Here is a 20,244-nt window from a genome sequence, read left to right as displayed (position 1 = left end):
TAAAGTGACTACTGACTTTGTTGTGGTACAGCAATTTCTAGACTATTGTCCTAATTTTAGTTTTGTTATTCTTTGAAATGAGTGCAGCAGTGACTTAGTCACCCAACCTCTCTACATCTTTCAGAAAAAGAAACACGCTGCAATGTCCCTTTCCAATAGTTTTGATGTAGTATATATCTTTATTATTTATTTTTGAAAACGGCTGTGATTTCTGCAGTGCCAAGAACAGCCTGATCACAATGTGGTGTTGTTGTATGCTGGGGCTTTACTTTAGCAACCAGAAGGTTCTGAAGTTGCCTTCTCTCATTTTTTATGCTGTATTTTTGACATTCATCATGAAAGATGAATGGAGTTTCCTTGTGAATCATAACTGCTCACATTTCAAGGTTTTGATTTTGGAGAAGATGGTCCTCTTCTGTATTATGAGTTATCTGACTCAGAATTGCCATGCAAACCAGACATCTGGCTTGCCTAGCTCTGAATTACAGCCACATGCCATTCACCCGCTGTTTCTATACTGATCAGTCCATGCTTTGAGGATAAGGAAAACATAAATGAAACAACCCAGGAATTACTCAAGGAAGGGTACTTACACCAAAAGGACTCTTAGCTCTTCTCTAGAAAAAACAACTGCATGGAATGGAAAGGGCAGAAGAATCTGCAGAGGTCTCCTTCCCAGTCTCTAAGTAGCATGACTGTAATGGTTTGAAAGCAAAACCAGTGAGAGACTCCAAGTCAGAAATACAATTTAATAGGAAAAGAGAGAAAAATAAAATACTTGCAATAGTACAAAAGAAAAACCACTGACAGAGTCAGAATACAGCCTGACATCCTGCTAGTTAGGGTGGTGGTAGCAGTCCAGATAAAGTGACCTTCTTAAAGCAGTGATCCTGTAGAAAGATCCAGTAGCACTTGTCCTCTGGAAACCAGCAGATAAGAGTTGCTCTGGTGTTCCAAACCTCTGCTTTTTATGTAGGTAGGAAATGCTTGGTTCCTCTCCTGGATGGAGCATCTCACAATGGGATGACGTAATTTTATCACCCATGCAGTGGGACTCAATGGCCCATTAGCAGAAGATATCTCCCTGGAGGAAGGATGGGTCATGGGAAAGATAAAGAACACTGCCCCACCTGGTTTTTAACAGATGGCCCATTAGCAGAGGATATCTCCCACGGAGATAAGGAACATTGCCCCACCTGGTTTCAGCAGATGGTGATAGAATACATACTTCTGGGCACATCTTTACATTGTAACCTAGGACATTGACACAAGTATCTGAAGCTTGGTTTTAACCTCCTTATTTCTGTATAAAACACCCAGCACATCATGACTTCTAACAATACCCCCTCCTGTGGCAAGAAAAGGGTTTAAGGATAAACTTTAGGGATGCTGCTTGCTAAGCTCATGAAACTTGTCCTTCAGGGCTGTTCTTTATAAGTAAGGCAATAAACGGGAAGCTAATCTTAATTATATTCTGTGAAATTATTCCTTCCCCTCTAACCATTACCAGCATAAAATCAGGCACTATTTGTTGTTCTGCGCATTAGAAGGTGCAAACATTGTAAAGTGTCTTGGGTTACAATACAGGGTGTGATAAAAGGTCTATTCTATCACCATCGGTTGAGGGTGGGGGCAGTGATCCTTATCTCCGTGGGAGATGTTCTGCCAATGGGCCATCCATTGAAACCAGGCAGGGCATTGTTCTTTATCTTTTCACAACCCATCCTTCCTCCAGTGAGTCATTTTCTGCTAATGGCCCATTGAGTCCCACTGTGGGACTGATAAAATTACTGCATCCCATGGGAAGTTGCTCCAGCCAGGGGGAAGAGCCCAACATTTCTTACCAAGATAAAAACAGAGATTTGGGGACACTAAAGTAGCCCCTTTCCCCACTGGACTCCAGAGGGAAACTGGATTTCTCCACATCACCACTGGACCTCTGGTAGGAAACTGCACCTTCTACAGGAGCACTGCTCCAACTGAATCACATCTGTCACTACAAAAGGACTGCAACCACCATTTAATCAAACTGCTATCAACACCCTGCCTGATGGAGTGTCAGGTTGTACCCTGTCAGGGCTTGGGGTCTGTTTCTTTGTAGTATTGTATTTTTATTTTAATTTCCCTAGTAAAGAACTGTTATTCCTAATTCTCATATCTTTGCCTGAGAGCCCCTTGATTTCAAAATTATAATAATTTGGAGGGAGGGGGTTTACATTCTCCATTTTGAAAGAGAGGCTCCTGCCTTTCTCAGCAGACATCTGTCCTCCAAACTAGGACATAAAGTCTTATTATTTGGATTTTAGCAGTGTTAATCTTGTAAATTCTTCTGTTTTACTGGCAGCCTCTGAAGCTTTTTCCAAAAACTCTCTGGGTCTGTCTCTAGCCCTCAGGAAAACCACTCAGGGTTTTCCCTGAGTTTCCTCTGTGCTGAAAAGAAGGCACCATTCTGGGAAATCCCTTTTCCCAATGGCAGCTGCGCTGCTATTTCTCATTTGACTTTCAAGTGACATCAGAAGATTAGTTGCAATCTCTTTGCAGGCTGCTAATCCAGAGTGCTGCATTACAGTGTCTTGATGTCCCTCTGAATATGACATAGAGTTGACAAGAAACAGAATAGTGTTCATAGGTGCTACACAGATATTGACAAAGATATCTTGACACCCCTGTCTTGAGCCCCCTAAAAGTAGCTGTAACACCCCCAAGGCAAATCCATAGGTCTACTTGGGGGAAGATGCACAACTTGAGGCTGTTGAGGCTGTTTTGTCTTGTCCTGTCACTGGTTGCCTGTGAGAAAAGGCCAACACCCATCTGGCTGCACCCTCCTCTCAAGTGGCTGTAGACACCAAAAAGGTGCCCCCCTGAGCCTCCTCCAGGCTAAACAATCCCAGCTCCCTCAGCTCCTCCTTAAAAGTCTTCCTCATTCCTCATGCACTGGCAACATCAACTTTGAAACTTAGGTAGTTACTACTATGGAGGCTTTTTGATCACTGTAATACTACTTACAAGTGTGCTATTAGTTTTCTGAAATAAAACTCCTGTTGTTATGGAACGAGGACAAGCTGACTTGAAACAAGGATTATTTCGCTGTCTGGGGAAATATCTGCATTCTGGTAAACTCTGATAGGCTATGCCAGGCCATGGTAAATTACCATGCTGTAGCCATGTGTGTGTGTAAGCCAAAAGGAGATAGGGCACAGATGGCTTGGTACCCACACTACAAAAGAAGGCATCTCCCCAAAAGAGAGACAAAAGAGTCATCCAGCAGGAATCTCTCCCTCCCACCAAGATTACAGTGAGAGTCAGTAACATGCTCAGTTCAGCCACATCAGGAGCACATCAGTCAGACCCCAGCTCTCACACAGCTTGTTTGTTCAAGAAAAGCCTGTGTACAGAATGTTCCCGTTGGCAAAGGTTTCCTGAGTCTTTGTCTTTGTTGTCTATGGTTGTTTCCATTTCGTAAGATAACAGTACCCACCTGGCCCAGCCAGTAATATTTGTTCTTTAAAAGTGTTTCTTATTTCAGCATTTTGCCTTATATGACTCGTATGAGCTGGACTGCTCCTGCTCTGCTTTAACCTCTGGTCCACAGAAAGCCCTAGAAAGACATTTAACAGTGCCAGATAAAAGAAGATTCAGCAGAACTCAGCACTCTACTGAAATATTGAACTTTCTGTCACATTTTTAAATGCTTGCTTTTTATGACTACTGTAACATGAGTATTAGTGAGACAGATCTCACACCTTGAGCCTTGTATACAGCAGATGGAAATAAAGGGTGTTGCCTAAAGAAACTCCAAGGGAAATCATAGAATCACAGAATGGCTTGGGTTGCAAGGGACCTTACAGGTCATGTAGTTCCAACCCCCAAAATGAAGTGAATAGGATTTTTTTCTTCTCCTTTTTCCTCAGTTGTTGAGGGAAGTCACTGCTATCTGCTAAGAGGCATTTGATTACTCAAACTGCTGTTGAAATGAGGGTCAGAACAATGAGGGTCAGAACAAGGAGCTGCTAGCTCCCAGTAGCACTCTTACACACACTTTTTAGTTCTTTGATTTCTTTAGTTCTAAGTATACAGCTTGACACAGTGCTTACAGACAGCAGCCAGAGATGTACCACTCATCATTTGTCTCCTGTATTTCAGAACAGTCCATCACAAAGCCTGTACAGGCTGTTGTTAGAGCCAAGTAAAGATATTTCTGAGCTCATGAAAGAGACTTCTTTAATCTGTGATTATCAACATTTGGCTGCAGACTCTCAGCTGTGTTTCCTCAAACTCATTAGTGAGGCCCAGCGATGGCAGTGACTTCCATCATATAGCACAATGGGAAAGGCTTTTAAGCCCTAATTTATATTTCACGTAAGTGTCTCTCTTCCCATTAGCTTGCTCTTAATGGACTGCCATTATGTGACTGGAAATGTCAATTCATTCTGTTTGGAGGATCTGGGCTGTTTCCCTATCAGTGCCTCAGGCCTGACTAGCATTTTACTAAAATTCCCCTAAGGGACAGTGGGATAGTTTTATTTTCATTAAGAGACAGGATTGTCCTGGGAACCAGCATAAACAAAGTAAGTGCTCTTGTGTATACCTATTATCGAAGCCAGGGAATGTTCACCTGGGGAACATTATCAAGACAGCATTTGCAAACGTGTTTGTTTAAATAGAGGAGCATGAAAATTCACAGGAGGATTTCACAGCTCTCTGATTGTCTGTGGTGCTTCTGCATGGCTCACAGAGCCTGTGTCTTCAGGCAGTTTGACTCACACAAGATGGTGAGGGAGCTCACAGCTAGGCTTGCAGTCAGCGGGAATTTCCACACCTCTCCCAGACCAGGAGCAGTGTCCCTGCTGACAGGTGACCATGTGCTCCCCATCCCTCTGGGCTCTCTTCTGACAGAGAACGGGCTGGGGCACAGTGAAAGGCTGTGTCACAAAACCGGGACACCAGGTGGGAAAGCTCCTCACCTGACCATGCCCTGGGCTGCTCTTGTGCAAATGCCTCCATTCCCTGTGGCAGAACAACCCAAGTTAGAAGGTCACCATTCATGCTTTGGATAGTTCAGCCTGTAATGGTTGCACTGTGATTTTTCTTGGAAAAAAAGACTGGCTTTAAGTGGATGCCTGGGTTTTTGTGTATGTAACAAAGACCCAACCCTGTTACACCAAAACCTATGGGATGCTTTCCATTGATTTCAAAGGGACACAGAGTTACTTTGCGCTCAGCATTTATTTTTACTCAAGCCAGGTAAAAGCTCCTTAATTCTGGTTAAAAAGAGAATATCAAACTCCTGTCTTGCCCCCTTACTGTACCTCACCCCAGTGGTGCCGAGTAGGGTAAAATAAAGAGAGCTCATTCACTTATAATTAGAACAACATGGAGATTGCAGTGTAGAACACTGAACAGGTATGTGTGACCTTTTATGTATGTGTGACCTTTTATTTAGCAGGACATCCTTGGCTCCAGTGGGGCTAGTTTATGAAAGCAGCTTGACTGTGTTCAGTTTTCTACAGTAGTTAGTTCCTCACAGGATCAGGCTGTTCAAAAACTCTGAAAACACCTGTGATGTGGACTTCACATGCCTCATTTGGTTGTTTCTAGTCTTCTATTTATTCTGTCTTTTGAGTCTTTTTGTCTTGCATTTGCACATCATAACTTCACAGTTTTGTTCAGTGGAGCTCCAATTTTGCAGGTCCTCCCCAAATCATAACTCACATTGTTCAAATGTGAATGGCTTTCTAAGGCAGATATAATCAGTGTTTCTCTTGGAAACAAAACCAAATGAGCTTTTCTAAGGTTGGCAATTCAGCCCAATTATTTCACAGATCTTTGTTCGTTTAATTCCTCTGAAGTGGAACAACCAGGAATAAACAGGGCAGAGCTACAATACAAATGGGAAATTACGATTTCTCAGATTGAAGAAAATGAGATTTTATAACACATTTATTTATTTATTTATTTATCAAGTCTTATTCTTTTGCCATGCATCCCAGCAGTGCTTTATCGCAGAAGCACTGTGGTCTTGAGAGAACTATCAGAATAATGTCAGTGCTCCTCAAAATGGAGCTGTGTAGACAAAACCACAGGTACTGTAAATAAGCTCAACTCCATTGATTACCTGGGACCTATACCAGTTTAGAATAACTGAGAACTTGCAGTTTACTGCAGTGAAAGGATGTTTTTTTCACTTCTTGGATAATATCATTATATATAATCATAAAGTATCTTGAGCTGGAAGGGATCCACGAGGATCACTGAAGTCCAGGTGTGCTGGAACTCCAGATTTTCCTTTTCTTATTGATTATAATTTCCAGTCACAAACTGTCATGAAGGTTTTGCTTAATTCCAGGCATTGTGGCACAAAATTAATCTTTAGTTTGCATATAAAACTGAAAAATCCTCTGTTGAAATTAGACATGGTAATTCATGCTTGTGTTTTGAGGAGATGTCTATCTAAGACCAAAAACTTTAGGCCACTGAAATGAATCATCAGTAGTGCCTTGATGAACATAGTAATTTTGATGGATGATATCTTGCAGCCATCAGCAGGTTAAATCTACTTGTTGATAGTTCTCAGGGGACTGGCTTAATGATTGTACAAATGAAGCAAGAACTAAACTTGGAAAGAAAACTTCATGGAAATTATGAAAATATTGGAAAGAAGCAATGTTTGCTCCCTGAATAAGCATGTTTTAATTTATACCTAACAATTCAGAAAATGGAAAAGGAAAACAGATTTTTTTTCCCTCTCATCTTCAATTCCTAGGCAACTGATTTTGAGGTACTGTGAAGATGTATTACAACTTTAACTCAGTCTTTTCTGCAGAATTTCTTGCAGCACTACCACTAAATGAATGCCATTCTGGATGTGGACATTCATTTTTGTTGACCCAGCCTGATGCCCTCACCGTCCAGATCTGGAAGTCTCCACAGCTTTTTCCTTGTGTTCCATTCACAGGATTCCTCCACATGACAACCAGAACACAAGGGCAAGATGTACAACCAGACCTTGTCTAAGGAGGAAGCCAGAACCTGTAAGAGGCATGTGTATAAAGTGCAACCAGTGCTTGAGCCTTTGGGGGACAGCAGCAGCCTGGCACTTGGTGCACACCTGGTTGTTAGCTGCACTTCCAGTGCTTCCAAAACGCTGCCTGCAGTACTCCTGAAGGGTCAGCCCAGCAGGAAAGGACATGAAAAAAGGATGCTCTTCAAATGCTTTCTGCCTTCTGCTTTTTTTGCCTGGGGTTTCTATTCTGATCCTCAAAGACCCTGTTACACTGAAGACTGATGTGGCAGCTATATGAGACAGACACCTGGAGTTTCTGATGGAGTTTCAGGAGTTTTAGCCATGGTCTTTTTCCCTCCTCAGTCCTTTTTGTGTGATGTGGTTCATATTTCAAGTAAAATAACCCGAGCACTTAGAATGCATTTCTAATGTCCCATTGTGTTCATTCTGGTTCAATTGACATGCAGCAAAGTGCAGCAGCCTTTCAGTCAGGAATGACATGGCTTCTGCTGATATTTCCCAGCTGAAGAATCATTTTATGAATCATACACACTCTTTGTTTCCAGCTCTTCTGAACCCTGTGAAAAGCAGAATCAGAACTGAACAGGTGGAGTTCGGGAGAGTGTGAAAGCCTTGAGGGAGCTTCATCAGAGGAAGATGAGGGTCAGCACCCTCAAGGTCAGGGAGCAAGCGCTGAAGAAGAAACCTATCCATGGGTACGGCGAGGAGAAGCGCCTCTCATGATGGGAGAGGGTGCCGGCCCAGCAGCAGGGCTAGGAGCGGCTGTGGGCCGCCATCCCCTCGCGGCTCCCCTCGGGCAGGGACGGAGCCAGAGCCCGGGGAAATAATCACTCCCCGACGGCTGCCGAGAGGGAGCAGCGAGCAGGCAGCGGTCGCCCCAGCCGCCTTCCCGAGCATCCGCGCCGCCTCCGGCCGCTCCGCCGGCGGCAGATGAAGGAGCCCTGGGCGGTGTGTGCGAGGGGAAGGGCTGCGGGGAGCCGGCTCTCCTAGCCGGCCCCGAGCTCTCCTCCCGAGCGGCGGGACCGCCGCCGCTCCTCCCCGCTCCGCACGGGCTCTCTCGGCGGCACGGACCGCACCGGGCCGGGCCGGGCCGGGAGCTGATGCGCAGCGGGGGGCGGATGGCGGCAGCCGGACCCTGCCCGGCCCGGGGGCGCTGGGGCAGCGGCCAGCAGGGCTGAGCGCTCGCCGGGCACGGCTCCGCCCCGCCGGGGGACCGCGACTGCCGCGGGCAGCGGGCCGTGCGGCCGCCCGCCCTCAGCCGCCCGGGGCTGCGCATTCCCGCCCCGCCGGCGGCCCGGGCCCGGCCCGGCCCTGCCCTGCCCGCGGCAGGTCCCAACTTTCCTCGGCGTGGCACGAAATGTGCCGAGGCGCCGCCGAGCCCCTTTGACGTCTTGATCCTCTCCGAGAACTTAACAGGATCGCAAAGCCCTTCGAGCGGCTTTTCCCGTGAGCCGGGCTTAGGCGCCGGGGCTGCAGCCGTAATCCTCCGGGCCCCGCGGAGGGGCGGCTCGGCGGGCGCTGCCCTGCCCCGGCGGGCCCTGCCCTGCCCCGCCGCCCCCGCCGGGCCGCCCGGGCTGCGCTGCCCTGCGCTCCCGGGCTCCGCGGCGCGTCCGGGCCGGCCGAGGGCAGCGCTGCCCGCAGGGAGAACGCCCCGGGCCCCGCAGCCAGGCAGGCGGACGGGCGGACGGACGGACGGTGCTCCGGAGTTCGGATGCTGCGGAGGAGAGCGTGGGCAGGTGAGTCTGAAGCAGTAAGCCTCTCAGTCTGTGATGGCCGTGAGAGTAGCATCGTGTCCTGCATCAGACTTCAATTCCAAGCCTTAGCTCAAAAGCTTGAAATGGAAACGTAAACTTTGTTTATTTATTTAATTTCAAAGAAAAATGTAATTTGATTACTCGTTGCAGAGATCTGTGTACTTACAATTAATTAATTCAGGGCACAAATCTGAACAGAAGTGGGGCTGAGGGGACTTTCTCTACTCCTGTTGACTGATGCTTAATTTTATTAGCTTTGATCAACGTTTCTCTTAATTTCTCCACTGTCTGGTGCCTGTGGTGTAAGCATGAGGCTGTCAAATCCTATATAAAAATTGCTAGCAAATACTACAAGCAGTGAAAGGGAATAATTTTTCAGTGATTCCTTGTGCTTCCAGTAAATTTACCTTGGTTCTAGGAATATGACATCTTTTGCAAAAGTCCTGTACTGTAATCCAGGCCATAGTCTGCCTAAGAATGTAGAAGATACAGTAATAACTAAAATCAGTGTCTTTCTCTAATGCAAGGTCCCCTCATTTAGCAAGAGGAAAAGTCTAAAGAAGATAAGGAAAAATTACGTGAACATTAGATCTCTGAAGAAATAATGTTAAATGTAAATGTTGGTATCTGTTGATCTACCTGTTTTAACTGTATTTTGTCTTCCAGATTTGTAGTTGCTACATTCAAAGCAAATTGTTAAGGGATTGTTATATTTAAAATCTGTAAATTTTATTTTTACAACTGGGTAAAACTACATTTGTAGTTTCAGATGTTACAGATTTTGAAATAGCATAACTGTGTGTCTTCAGTCAGCACAGTCTTTGGTCTTTTTCCTCTGGTATTTTTCATGTTGTTTTCTTTGAGTATGCATGCTAAAACCATCTGATTAGAAAAATACATGTTGCAAATGAAAATGGGACTGTCAGGATGTTGAATCAGCGAGGGTAATCATGGTAAACAAGTAGTGAATGACTTGAGGGAAGAACACATGAGCGTTAAAAAATTATACATCATCCTTTCGTATCAGCATGTCTCAGCTTTGCCTTCTGTGTATCCCAGCCTTTGTCATCCAATTTGCACCCAAGCTCAGTCATTTCGGTTCAGCACGTTGTCCTGCAGCCTTCTGCAATGTTGCTATCTCATTTCATTAACGTCTCTTAAATCCTCTTCGGTGAGATGCCTCGTTACCACTTGTGAAACGTGACACGATTTACCTCTCGTGTTTCCCCAGCCAAATGGGATGGCTCCGATAGCTTTACATAAAGTGGGCAGGGAGTGAATTTGAATGGGAACATTCACACGTATGCACGTGCACACATGCAAACACGTATTTATTTTATAGGCACACACTCAGCAGTGTAAACCTGCTGTGTCCCTGCTGTGTTCGCTTTTAAGAGTTAACTCGATATGTGAGTGCACTGACAGGAGACATTGGCAGAACCGGTGAATTTTACAGTGGCTTCAGAAGCCTTGCACTGAGCTTATTTGCTGTGTAGAAACATGGACCTGCACCGTGCTAACCCATACTGGCAGCAGAAACAACATGTGGCTTGATTGTCCAGTCAGCTGTGATTTTTAATTTACTGTGTTTTAATTTACAATGTTAAGTTCAATATCCACAGCAAGTTTCTCCTGAAAAGTTTCCAGTCTAAAACAGAATTCATCTGCAGAAAATGGTCTACAGAAAACTTCAGTAAATCTTGAAACGGCACTATATTGCTAATAGTTCATAGTTACAGAAGGGAAACTCAGTCCAAATAATTCAATTTATTTAAATTATTATTTTGGTACTACTAGGCGCCAGAGACTCAAACATCAAATAGATCAAAGGTAATAATGTGCATTTCATTCTAAAACTATAAATTATACATACCTGAATAATGCAGTGCTTTGTGAAGTGCATGCACATCTAAAGTACCTGTGAAAGGTAGAGTATTTGACATCCTTGGTTGGTACTGAGGCTGCTAGGCTATGCATATAAATTATGTGCATTCTCAGGAGATTTCAGTGCTCACGGACTGTAGAAAATGTAATATGACATAGCAGACAGTAATAAATTTTGACAAGTGTGCTTTTAAAAGTGGTCCTAGAATTTAAGAATTGTTGATTTAAACTGTAATGAATTCATGAGGGTAAGTTGGTACTGCTGATTGTTTTTTCAACTCCCTGAGCTTGATCTAATAGCCTTCATACAAAGCTGATTTCTGTGAGTGTGCCAGTCCAGTCTGCAGGTGAATTTACAAACCTCCAAATCCTTGAAGAAAAGGTTGTGCCTTGTCCTCAAATCATGTCGTTGTTGAAAAGTTCCAGTGTCCAGTCTTTGATTTGTTGCCGTTGCTGGTTGAATCATTGGAGCTGCAGCCTGTCACAGGGCACTCACAGAAGATACATAATGCACAGCTGAGCTACAACTATTAGCAAGTGATATAACAAGGATCATGTAGGTGGAGGTCAAATCCCAGAATAAATCCCAAAGACTTATCAGGGTTGAATCTGAGAGGCTGTGTGAGGATTTGGAACGTGTCTTAACTAAAATGATGTAAGTGATCCCATGCAGCTTATCACTGCTTCCATAGCAATAAATAAAATGCTGAAAGCTTCAAGAACAACATTTTAACAACTACACAAACACATAGGATACTTTATAAAATCAAATGTAAAGTCATCTTTTGCTTTGTGATGGTGATACATATTTCACCTTGAAAAGCTCTTTTTAAAATTCTTCCATATTTTCTTTCTGTACTCCTTTTACTCTAAACAAATAAACTTTAAGAATCCTAAGAGGTGGTATAAATAGCTTGATCTGTCATTATTTCTTGACAAACAACTACATTTACTTTGTATCAGGTGTATTCATTCTTGGTTGGTAACAATTTTGAATTAAGTTAGGTAGGGTTGATGTATTCTGCCCCGAAAGGGAACCGCTAGAGTAGCCCAAACATGAACTCCCAGTGCTTTTGAGGGGGAGACTACAGTAATTCAAAGATCCTTCACAGGTGTTTGACAGGCTACAGAGCTCACTTTGATGGCTTAGTGGATAGCTATCAACTTCCTAGATTCATTATAATTTGTAATAGTGAAGCGTGTGCCTGTGTGTTGGCGTTTTTTTCCCTGCTGAGAAGCTGCAAAATTGTCTGAAACCCAGGCCACAAAGCTGCTCAGAGGCCTTGACTGTGTCCAGATTGCAGTGGGTGCTAAAAAGAGATATTCCTGCTGCCATAGGTATTCTCAGAGCACTGAAAACTCATGAGAAAGTTATTGGTATCCCATAATGTACTGGTAGCAGGCTCTGAAAAAGGTGAAAAACTGATTTTGTCTTGCTTAATTTGGAGCAGACTTGAAAGGTTTCTCATTTTCGAAGTGCAGCTGTTCAGTGCAATGCAATTTGCTGCTACACCGGTGAATCAACTTGAGAAAGGGAGAGCTATGGCTGTGAATTGGGTGCCACTCCTTTTGGCCTGGAGTTAGAAGCCCAGTTATTCTCAGTATCCCAGTTTAGTTTCAGTCATTTCACATCTGTAGCTTCCTTCTTAGTGCCTTAAGCAGGAGTACCTTCTTAGCTGCATTTCTACTTCAGATACTGCAACCTTCGTAGCTCTAGTTCTAGGTCTTATTGATGTAGTTCTGAAGAGGTAAGTAAAACCTGATTTCCAAAATTAGGAAATACTTATGTGAATCTGAAACTTTTATGTGTTACTTGAACTCATATTTGTTGTCAAACAACGGTCTGTATCGTTAGATTTCACGTAATTTCACGATTATAAGCCGCGCCATCTTGACTAAAATTTTGGTCCGAACCCGGAAGTGCGGCTTATAATCAGGTGTGGCTTACATATGGACAAAGAACGAAAAGTTGCTGTTTTAGTTCGGAGGACAGGTGTCTACTGAGAAAGGCAGGAGCTTCTCTTTGAAATGGAGAATGTAAACCCCCTCCCTCCAAATTATTATAATTTTGAAATCAAGGGCCTTTCAGGCAAAGATATGGAAATTAGGAATGACAGTTCTTTTCTAGGGAAATTAAAATAGAAATACAGTACTACAAAGAAACAAACCCCAAACCCTGACAAAGTCAGAGTACAACCTGACACCCCATCAGGCAGGGTGTTGGTAGCAGTCCCATTAAATGGTGGCTGCATCCTCCTGCAGTGACAGATGTGATTCAGTTGGAGCAGTGCTCCTGTACAAGGTGCAGTTTCCCTCCGGAGGTCCAGTGGTGATGTGGAGAAATCCAGTTTCCCTCTGAAATCCAGTGGAGAAAGGGGCTCCCTTAGTGTCCCAAAAACTCTGTTTTTATCTTGGTAAGAAATGTTGGGCTCTTCCCCCTGGCTGGAACAACTTCCAATGGGATGCAGTAATTTTATCAGTCCCACAGTGGGACTCAATGGGCCATTAGCAGAAAATGACTCGCTGGAGGAAGGATGGGTTGTGAAAAGATAAAGAACAATGCCCCACCTGGTTTCAATGGATGGCCCGTTAGCAGAATATCTGCTGTTGAGATAAGGATCACTGCCCCCACCCTCAACAGATGGTGATAGAATAGATACCTTTTATCACACTCTGTATTGTAACCCAGGACAGTTGCCGACACCCAGAGGTGCGGCTTATAATCAGGTGAGGCTTATAATCGTGAAATTACTGTACTTCTTTTGTACCAGATAGTGCCTTTAAAATTGTTTGACACAAAACCTCAGTTGCTATAGAATCTTGAATCGGATATCGAAAGGAAGAGAATAAAAGAGCTGGACCACTTGCATTTCAAGTAGAGAGTGCTAGCACTAGCGTATGTAATTTGTTACATTTGTAGTAGGATAATGCACCTGTCTCGTTTAGCTGTAGTTTCAGTCTCTGATTTAGGCACTGAAAAGCAATGTTCTAGAGTGTGGAATTATTCATCTATCAGGTAAGTATATTTGGTAGCAAGGAAGAAAAGACTAGGTGAGAAAGCATATCAAAATTCTTCTTTAGGCATTGGTAAAGATGCCAATCTTTCAAGAGCTAGGAGGGATTCAAGTTTTATTTTGCTGGGTGACTACACTGAGGTTCAGAGGACTGTGTATGTCTGTCTGTCCATCTGTTTCTCTTGTTAAATCACTTGTGAGCTAAATACCTGTTCTAAGTGCCTAACGTGGATTTACCAGACTTGTCAGCCTTTAGGTAATCAAGTTTTACCCTCAGTGTAATTATTAGCTTTAAATATTCAGAGCAGAGAGCGTAGTTCCCAGGTAGGAGATGTTAATTATAAAGGGCAGGTACCAGTGTGGGGTGGGTGCAGCTGGCAGGGATTGTGAGGCCAGATGTGAGCAGCCGGCAGGGCTGCCTGTGCTGGACACAGATGGCTTCAGCCAACTCCAGCTCATCCCCTGTGGCTTTTTTTTCAGGGAAAAAGCCCTTAAGAAAAAGTAGGATGCCACAAAGCCAGTGTGTGGGGATTGAAGGGTTAAAAAAAGGGTGAAAACCATCTCTGCAGGAAGCAAGGTCAGAGAAGAAGGAGCGGAGGTGGTATTGTCGGCACTGGAGCAACTCTTGGAGCAGACTTCCACTGTGGGTGTCCATCCTTCAGTGGAGCCAGGCATGTCCTGAAGCAGACTGCAGCCAATGAAGAGGAACCTGTGCAGCAACAGGTTCTCCTGACAAGAACTATGGTCCATGGAGAGCTCACACTGGAGCAGGGTTATCCTGCAGGACTGCAGCCTATAGAGAGGACCCACACTGGAACAGTTTGAGAAGGACTGCAGCCTGCAGTAAGGACCCACGCTGGATCACAGGCACGGTGTGAGGAGGAAGGAATGGCAGGGAGGAAACATTATGGATTGACTGCAGCTGTTTCCCATTTCCCACTTCCCAGCCCCTGTGCTGCTGGGTGAGGTGGAGGAGTTGGGAATGTAGGGGTAAAGTTGAATCTGGGGAAAAATTAGTGGTAGAGTGTTTTGTCTTTGTTTCTCACCATTAATTCTCACTATTTTAATTTGCACTGAATTGACTTTTCCCTATTTTGAACTCATCTTGCCTGTGATGACAATTGGTCTCCCAATGTCCTTTTTCTTGCTGCTTTTTCTCTTGGCCCATGATGAACTTTCTCATCTCACTTTCTCCCACTGGGCTGCTGAGGAGTGGAAGTGCAAAAGCAGCTGGGTGAGCATCTGGCAGCCAGCCAAGGCCAAACCCACCACTTGTAAGGATCATGGTTTTAAATATGGAGCTGAGCTCTACTCGATTCTTAAAACTGGCTTGCGAGAGCCAGTGTTTATTGGCAGTTTTGGCATTGCAGGTCCCAGATGGTTGGAGCCATCTCTCTGTGGCCCTGCAGAAGGTGTTTGTGGGAGCCTCATGGCTCTTCAGGGCTTTCCTGCTGGCTGGCTCCTGTTAAGCTGCTCCTTAGTTGGTTACTTGCCATATTTTGGATCTAATGTTGAAATACTGATCTCCTCCTTAGACTATTAAAAATGTTTATAATTAGGGTTCTTAGAGGCCTGGAAATAATTCTTCTTCATCAGATAGCTAGTAATTTGTCAGAACATTATGGACTTTATGCAGTGCCAAACCATGTTGCTTCAGGAGGTCTCAGTACCTGTGCTGTACCCAAATTACCTCGCTGTTTATTTCTGTCACTCCTATTTTCAGTCTCTCTCTTCCACAGCTGGGCACATGTAACACACGTTCATCCACTCTTCCTGCCTCCTTCCAAAATATATATTTATGTATTTTATTGCTTTATAGTAGAGTTATATTTGTGAAATTCTACCCCCCTCCTTTCCTCCAGTACAGTGAAGAATAAGAGCTCAGACCACACTGTATATTGAATGCAAATTTTACAGCTGAAATAATTGTAAGGGATCTGAAATGAGCTGAAATTTTACCTACATATTTTTATTTTATGATGTTTTAGTCTTCACCCTTCTAGGGTGAGCAGGCCTCATTTTCCTTTCTCTCCCTTTTCCATACCTTTAATCATTCTTGCCAAGCTGTTACCTTTCTGCTGATATTCTGCTTTATCTTTCTGTTTAAGAGAAGGACTTAGAATGTTCCAGTGTTCCATGCACTGTTGTTTCATGGAGCAGTTTTATTGTTTTTTCACATGTCATTAGCATGTTCCATGTATACATTGTAAGTTGTTGCGCCAGCAAGCCTGCCCTGCAGTGAGCATGCTGTTTCACTGAGCTGCACCTGTGTCATAAGTTCATAAGTTGGTTTGGTTGGAAGGGACTATAAGGACCATGTAGTTCCAACTCCCCTTCCACTAGATCAGGTTGCTCAAAACCTCATCCAACCTGCCCTTGAACACTTGTAGGGATGTGGCATCCACAGCTTCTCTGGACAACGTGGTCCAGTGTTTCAGCACCATCATCGTGAAGAATTCTTCTGAATATTTAATCCAACTACCCTTTCAAGTTCCCTTTATGAGAGCATATGGTTCATCTGGAAGCATGTAGGGCAGCAGTTTTCATGCTTTTCATCTGTATTCATGGGTTTCTATTTGTCCATGTTGCACATCACTTATCATCAGATTGAAAAATTGCTGTAGTTGATGTTGGCCACCCTGAGGTTCCCTGCACTCCTTTTGTTTCTCTTGCCTATACCATTTTTTGTTGTCCTGAATCTTACTGGATCACCACTCCTTCTTTCCATCAGCGTCATTAACAACAGCTTTTCCTACAGAGCCCTGAGTTATTAAACTTCTGCAGTGGTGAAGGTGACTAATTTACTCCTATTCTTGCTTTTTGTCTTGTTATCCAGAATAGCGTTTGGCTTCATATGCTTTTACTTGTTTTTGGTTTTTTTTTCTTCTTTAGTGGCATAGCTTTTGAAAGTCTAAATAAAATTTCCTGTATTCAGTGCACTGCTGACATACTCAAGCATTTCAGGAGGCTTGGAATATCTAATTCCTGTATCTATTAAAAGTGTTTAATTCCAGATTAGTTATATCCAATTTCAACCATTTCAGTTTTAAGTTTAAAGAAATACTGTACTTAATGCTTTGTATACAAAATTTCAGGAGCTGATGCACAAACGCATCTGGAAATCCGTGTGCCACACCTAGAGCATTTGAAATGTAGAGAGGCACTGTTCACTAATTCCAGTTTCAGAAGTAACGTGTCTTCTCAGAGAAGGAATCCGTGGTGTTGGTAGCAAATTATCTACATCATCCCAAGACTTCAGAAGGGCTTTATTATCTCATGCTTTTATTGTTTTAACAGTTTTGGTTTTTAACAGACTTGCTTACTTTGTTGGAGATTGTGAACCAGGTGACCCTTGTTTTTAAGAACTGTTGTAGGTAGACATCAATCTGATCGTGAATCGTCAGAACTGATAAGTGTAACTGTTAAGTGTCAGAACTAGTAAATAACTTGACTCAGTACTAAATTTGCTCTGAAATTACATCTTCAGAAAAAAGGTTAATGCTTTGTTACTTATCTTATGAATAATTCTTCCCATCATCAAGCTTTTAAAACTCTGAGTTATGTTTTTAACATAAATGATCTGCACTTTGGAAGTTAATTCTTCTGAGTGAACATTCCAATCTGAGAGTGGGTTGAAAGAATTCAATTTTTTTAATATCAGTGTGTTATAAAAATGCCCATTTGCTCCCCAGTAAAACTTAATCAGCATGAACAAGGCTCAGTTTAGGGGAAGACACAGTTAGACATTAACTGATTTACACTGAGGCAAAATTAGTAATAGGAAATACTAATAAAAAATTTAAATATTAAGTGATGCCCAAGGCTGTTTATAGAGTAATTTCATTATTTCTGGATTTTAAAAAACCCGCTTTAAAATATATTAAAATAATTTTAGAAGTTGTATATTATTTTCTTTAAATGTATGGGAATTGAGTGGAGGGTAAGTCAGGTATCAGGTTTTTGAGAAAGTGGGTGCATAATGTTCTAATCATGGATAGTGAGCTTTGCTTCGGGAATAATTCAGATCACAAAGTTTCTGAAAGATCTGTATTTCATTTGATATTGAAGGTGGATCTTGTGTGGTCAATGAGGTGAAAAAAGGACACAACCTAGTCTGAGGGAGTTGATTGATCTTGACAGAATTTCATTCTAGTATATTTCAAACTAAAAAGATTCCTGAATGGAGTTTCAAAACCTTTTTTTTTCCTTTTTTTTAAAATTCAAAGATTTCACTGAAAGTCTTTCAGTCCTTCATTTGTAAGACACTTGTCTTGGGTCTTAAAACTCATTTTGTAAGTGGTACATGTGATATGAATTTGGAAAGGCATTGAAGATCAAATCTGGAAAGGAATTCAGACAATTTTTTTAAAACTTGTAGGAGATGATCTGCTACCTATCTTAACAGAGATTATTTTGAAGTATTAGAATAAAACCCTCTAGTGTGTGTTTAGTGCAGAGTTTTAATAATGTAGAATTGTAGTATGGCCTGCATTAAGCTAAGGGGTAAATGTCATTAATTATCTGCATGGATTTTTGTAATAAAAAGCTTAAATATAAAATAGATGAAATTAGTACACAATGTAAAGTGTAATGGGTTGTCCTAGCACACGTGCTTCTTTTGGTTGACTTTCTCACTAACTATCTTTTAATGAGATTTTAAATGCAATTTCCCTGTGCATAATAGGTATGTCAGTGTTGGTAATCCATGGAGCCCAGAGACTAAAAGAATATGGTGTCATGTAACCTTTTTAATTTGGTCATGATGAATCTTTACTAACACTTTTCTTTTTCTGTCTACTGAAAATAAATCTAGAAACACGTGTCATATGTGTGTGTTAGTATCACTGACTGTTCTTCAAATGGTTGAAATTGCTTTTTGCTGTTCCACTGTTTTAATAACGAACTCTTTTTAAGTACTGAGCAGCCTTCATAAATATTTTTCCCATTTCAGCTGTCATTTAGATGTTGATATGTAAAGCAAAATGGCAAAAATCAACACCCAACACTCCTACCCTGGTATGCACAGCCTGTCTGTCATAACTACTGATGAAGATATCGAAAGGATTGAAAATGGCTATATCAGGTAATATTTTCCTTTCTTCACTGTCAAGAGGACAGATTGCTGCATAATTTGTGGAACTCCTGTACCTCTGGGAATGAGAGCTAGAAGAGAAGTATGGGAATATTGTGTCTTGATATTGTTGCTCCAGTGCACTTAACAGTGTATCAGACATGACATCTGTGCAAAGTACAGAAGAAACAGACACAAGAAGATTGTCCTGGCTTGCAGTTTTAGAACCAGGAGCTGTATTACCTCAGGGAAAAAAGCCAATTTTCCCATCAGAGGGAATTACACTAACTCATTAAAGAGAAACCTCTTTCTCAAGTCACCACACAGATTAGCAGGGTCTGTGCTTCCAACAGAGTATGTCGGATTTGGTGAAAAAAAGGTCCTTCCAGCACCATGCAGTGAAGGCTTGGGAAGGTTTTTTATGAAAGCAGCCTCTGCAAATGGCCTAGTTCCTGTGATAGGGAAAATCTGTAGTGTATGAGGAATATCAGCATTTTTGTTCTGCGTTTTCAGTGTCTCACTGTACAGAGGAAATGTAATAGTTTCTTTACATTCACCTTTCTCTAGTTTTGATAGTTTTGAAGTGGCTGTTTGAAATGTGCCAGTGAGCTTGCACTTACCTGTTGCACAGTGCCAGTCATTCCTCTAGACTGGGCCTGCTGGGCCTGTGGAAAGATGCCTGATGATCCATGGCATCTGTAAACGCTGGAAAATGTTTTCTGCTTTTGGCTTGTTATGGGCAACCACCTCCTCTATGTGGACCTTGTCAGGCTGTTCAAATGCACACCCAGACTAGAGCACCCAGAATCCTGATGGGCTGATGGGGCTCTCTGCATTATGGTGAGTTTTGGATTGCATGTCCCTAGCAGCTGCTATGGATGTTCTGTTTGAATTGGTCCTTTTTTTCTTCTTGCTTTGCTTACATGATACCTTCAGTCACATAGATGTACCTACAGCAGTGAAAATGAATCTGATTTGTTCTGCACTGTAAGGCTTGCTTGCTTGTAGTTACACTATCCCATGGTCTCCTTAGGGAGATTTAAAAGAGCCCTGTCCCTTTCTCTCCATTAACAGTGATGTGTCAGAAAAAGTGAAAACACAAGTTGAAATGAGCCACTTCCTTTCCTTTTTTTAATGTCCTATTTGTAGCAGATGTCAGTGATTGGCAGCTCACAGAATGGAATTACTGGCAGAGATGTGAGAGTGGGGTTATAAAGATTTAAATGTAGAATTAAATCCCTGGGGTCATCTGCAATTTCAGAGGCAATGCCTTTGACAGATAGAGGGACTGAAATAGAAATTGCACTTCATCATTGGGGTGATGGTCTTGAAGATGCTTTTTTTAAAGGAAAGTGTGGTATTATCAGCATTAATTGCAAGATTTCATAGATGGGTAAGAAGATACAGTCTTGCTCTGTAAAAGAGATCTCATATTTAAGATTTTTGGATTGTTGAAATGATTGCTGGTAGGTATATACAGTATCTTCATAATACCAT

At 42.6% G+C, this 20,244-nt stretch overlaps 1 protein-coding gene across 2 annotated transcripts in view; it reads left to right on the top strand.

The window, feature by feature from the left end:
- The first annotated feature begins 8,653 nt into the window (after positions 1-8,653).
- The window catches only part of CNGA3 (cyclic nucleotide gated channel subunit alpha 3), a 32,007-nt gene continuing 20,416 nt past the window's right edge, over positions 8,654-20,244 (top strand). For both annotated transcript variants that reach the window (XM_033085218.1, XM_033085227.1), the window contains exons 1-2: positions 8,654-8,760; positions 18,628-18,759. In XM_033085218.1, coding sequence (XP_032941109.1) covers positions 18,659-18,759 — 101 coding nt within the window. In that variant the 5' untranslated portion in view covers positions 8,654-8,760; positions 18,628-18,658. The remainder of the gene's footprint in view (positions 8,761-18,627; positions 18,760-20,244) is intronic.

The sequence above is a fragment of the Catharus ustulatus genome, chromosome 2 (genome assembly GCF_009819885.2).
Source record: "Catharus ustulatus isolate bCatUst1 chromosome 2, bCatUst1.pri.v2, whole genome shotgun sequence".
NCBI lineage: Eukaryota > Metazoa > Chordata > Aves > Passeriformes > Turdidae > Catharus > Catharus ustulatus.
This window is presented reverse-complemented; position numbering and strand designations above follow the sequence as displayed.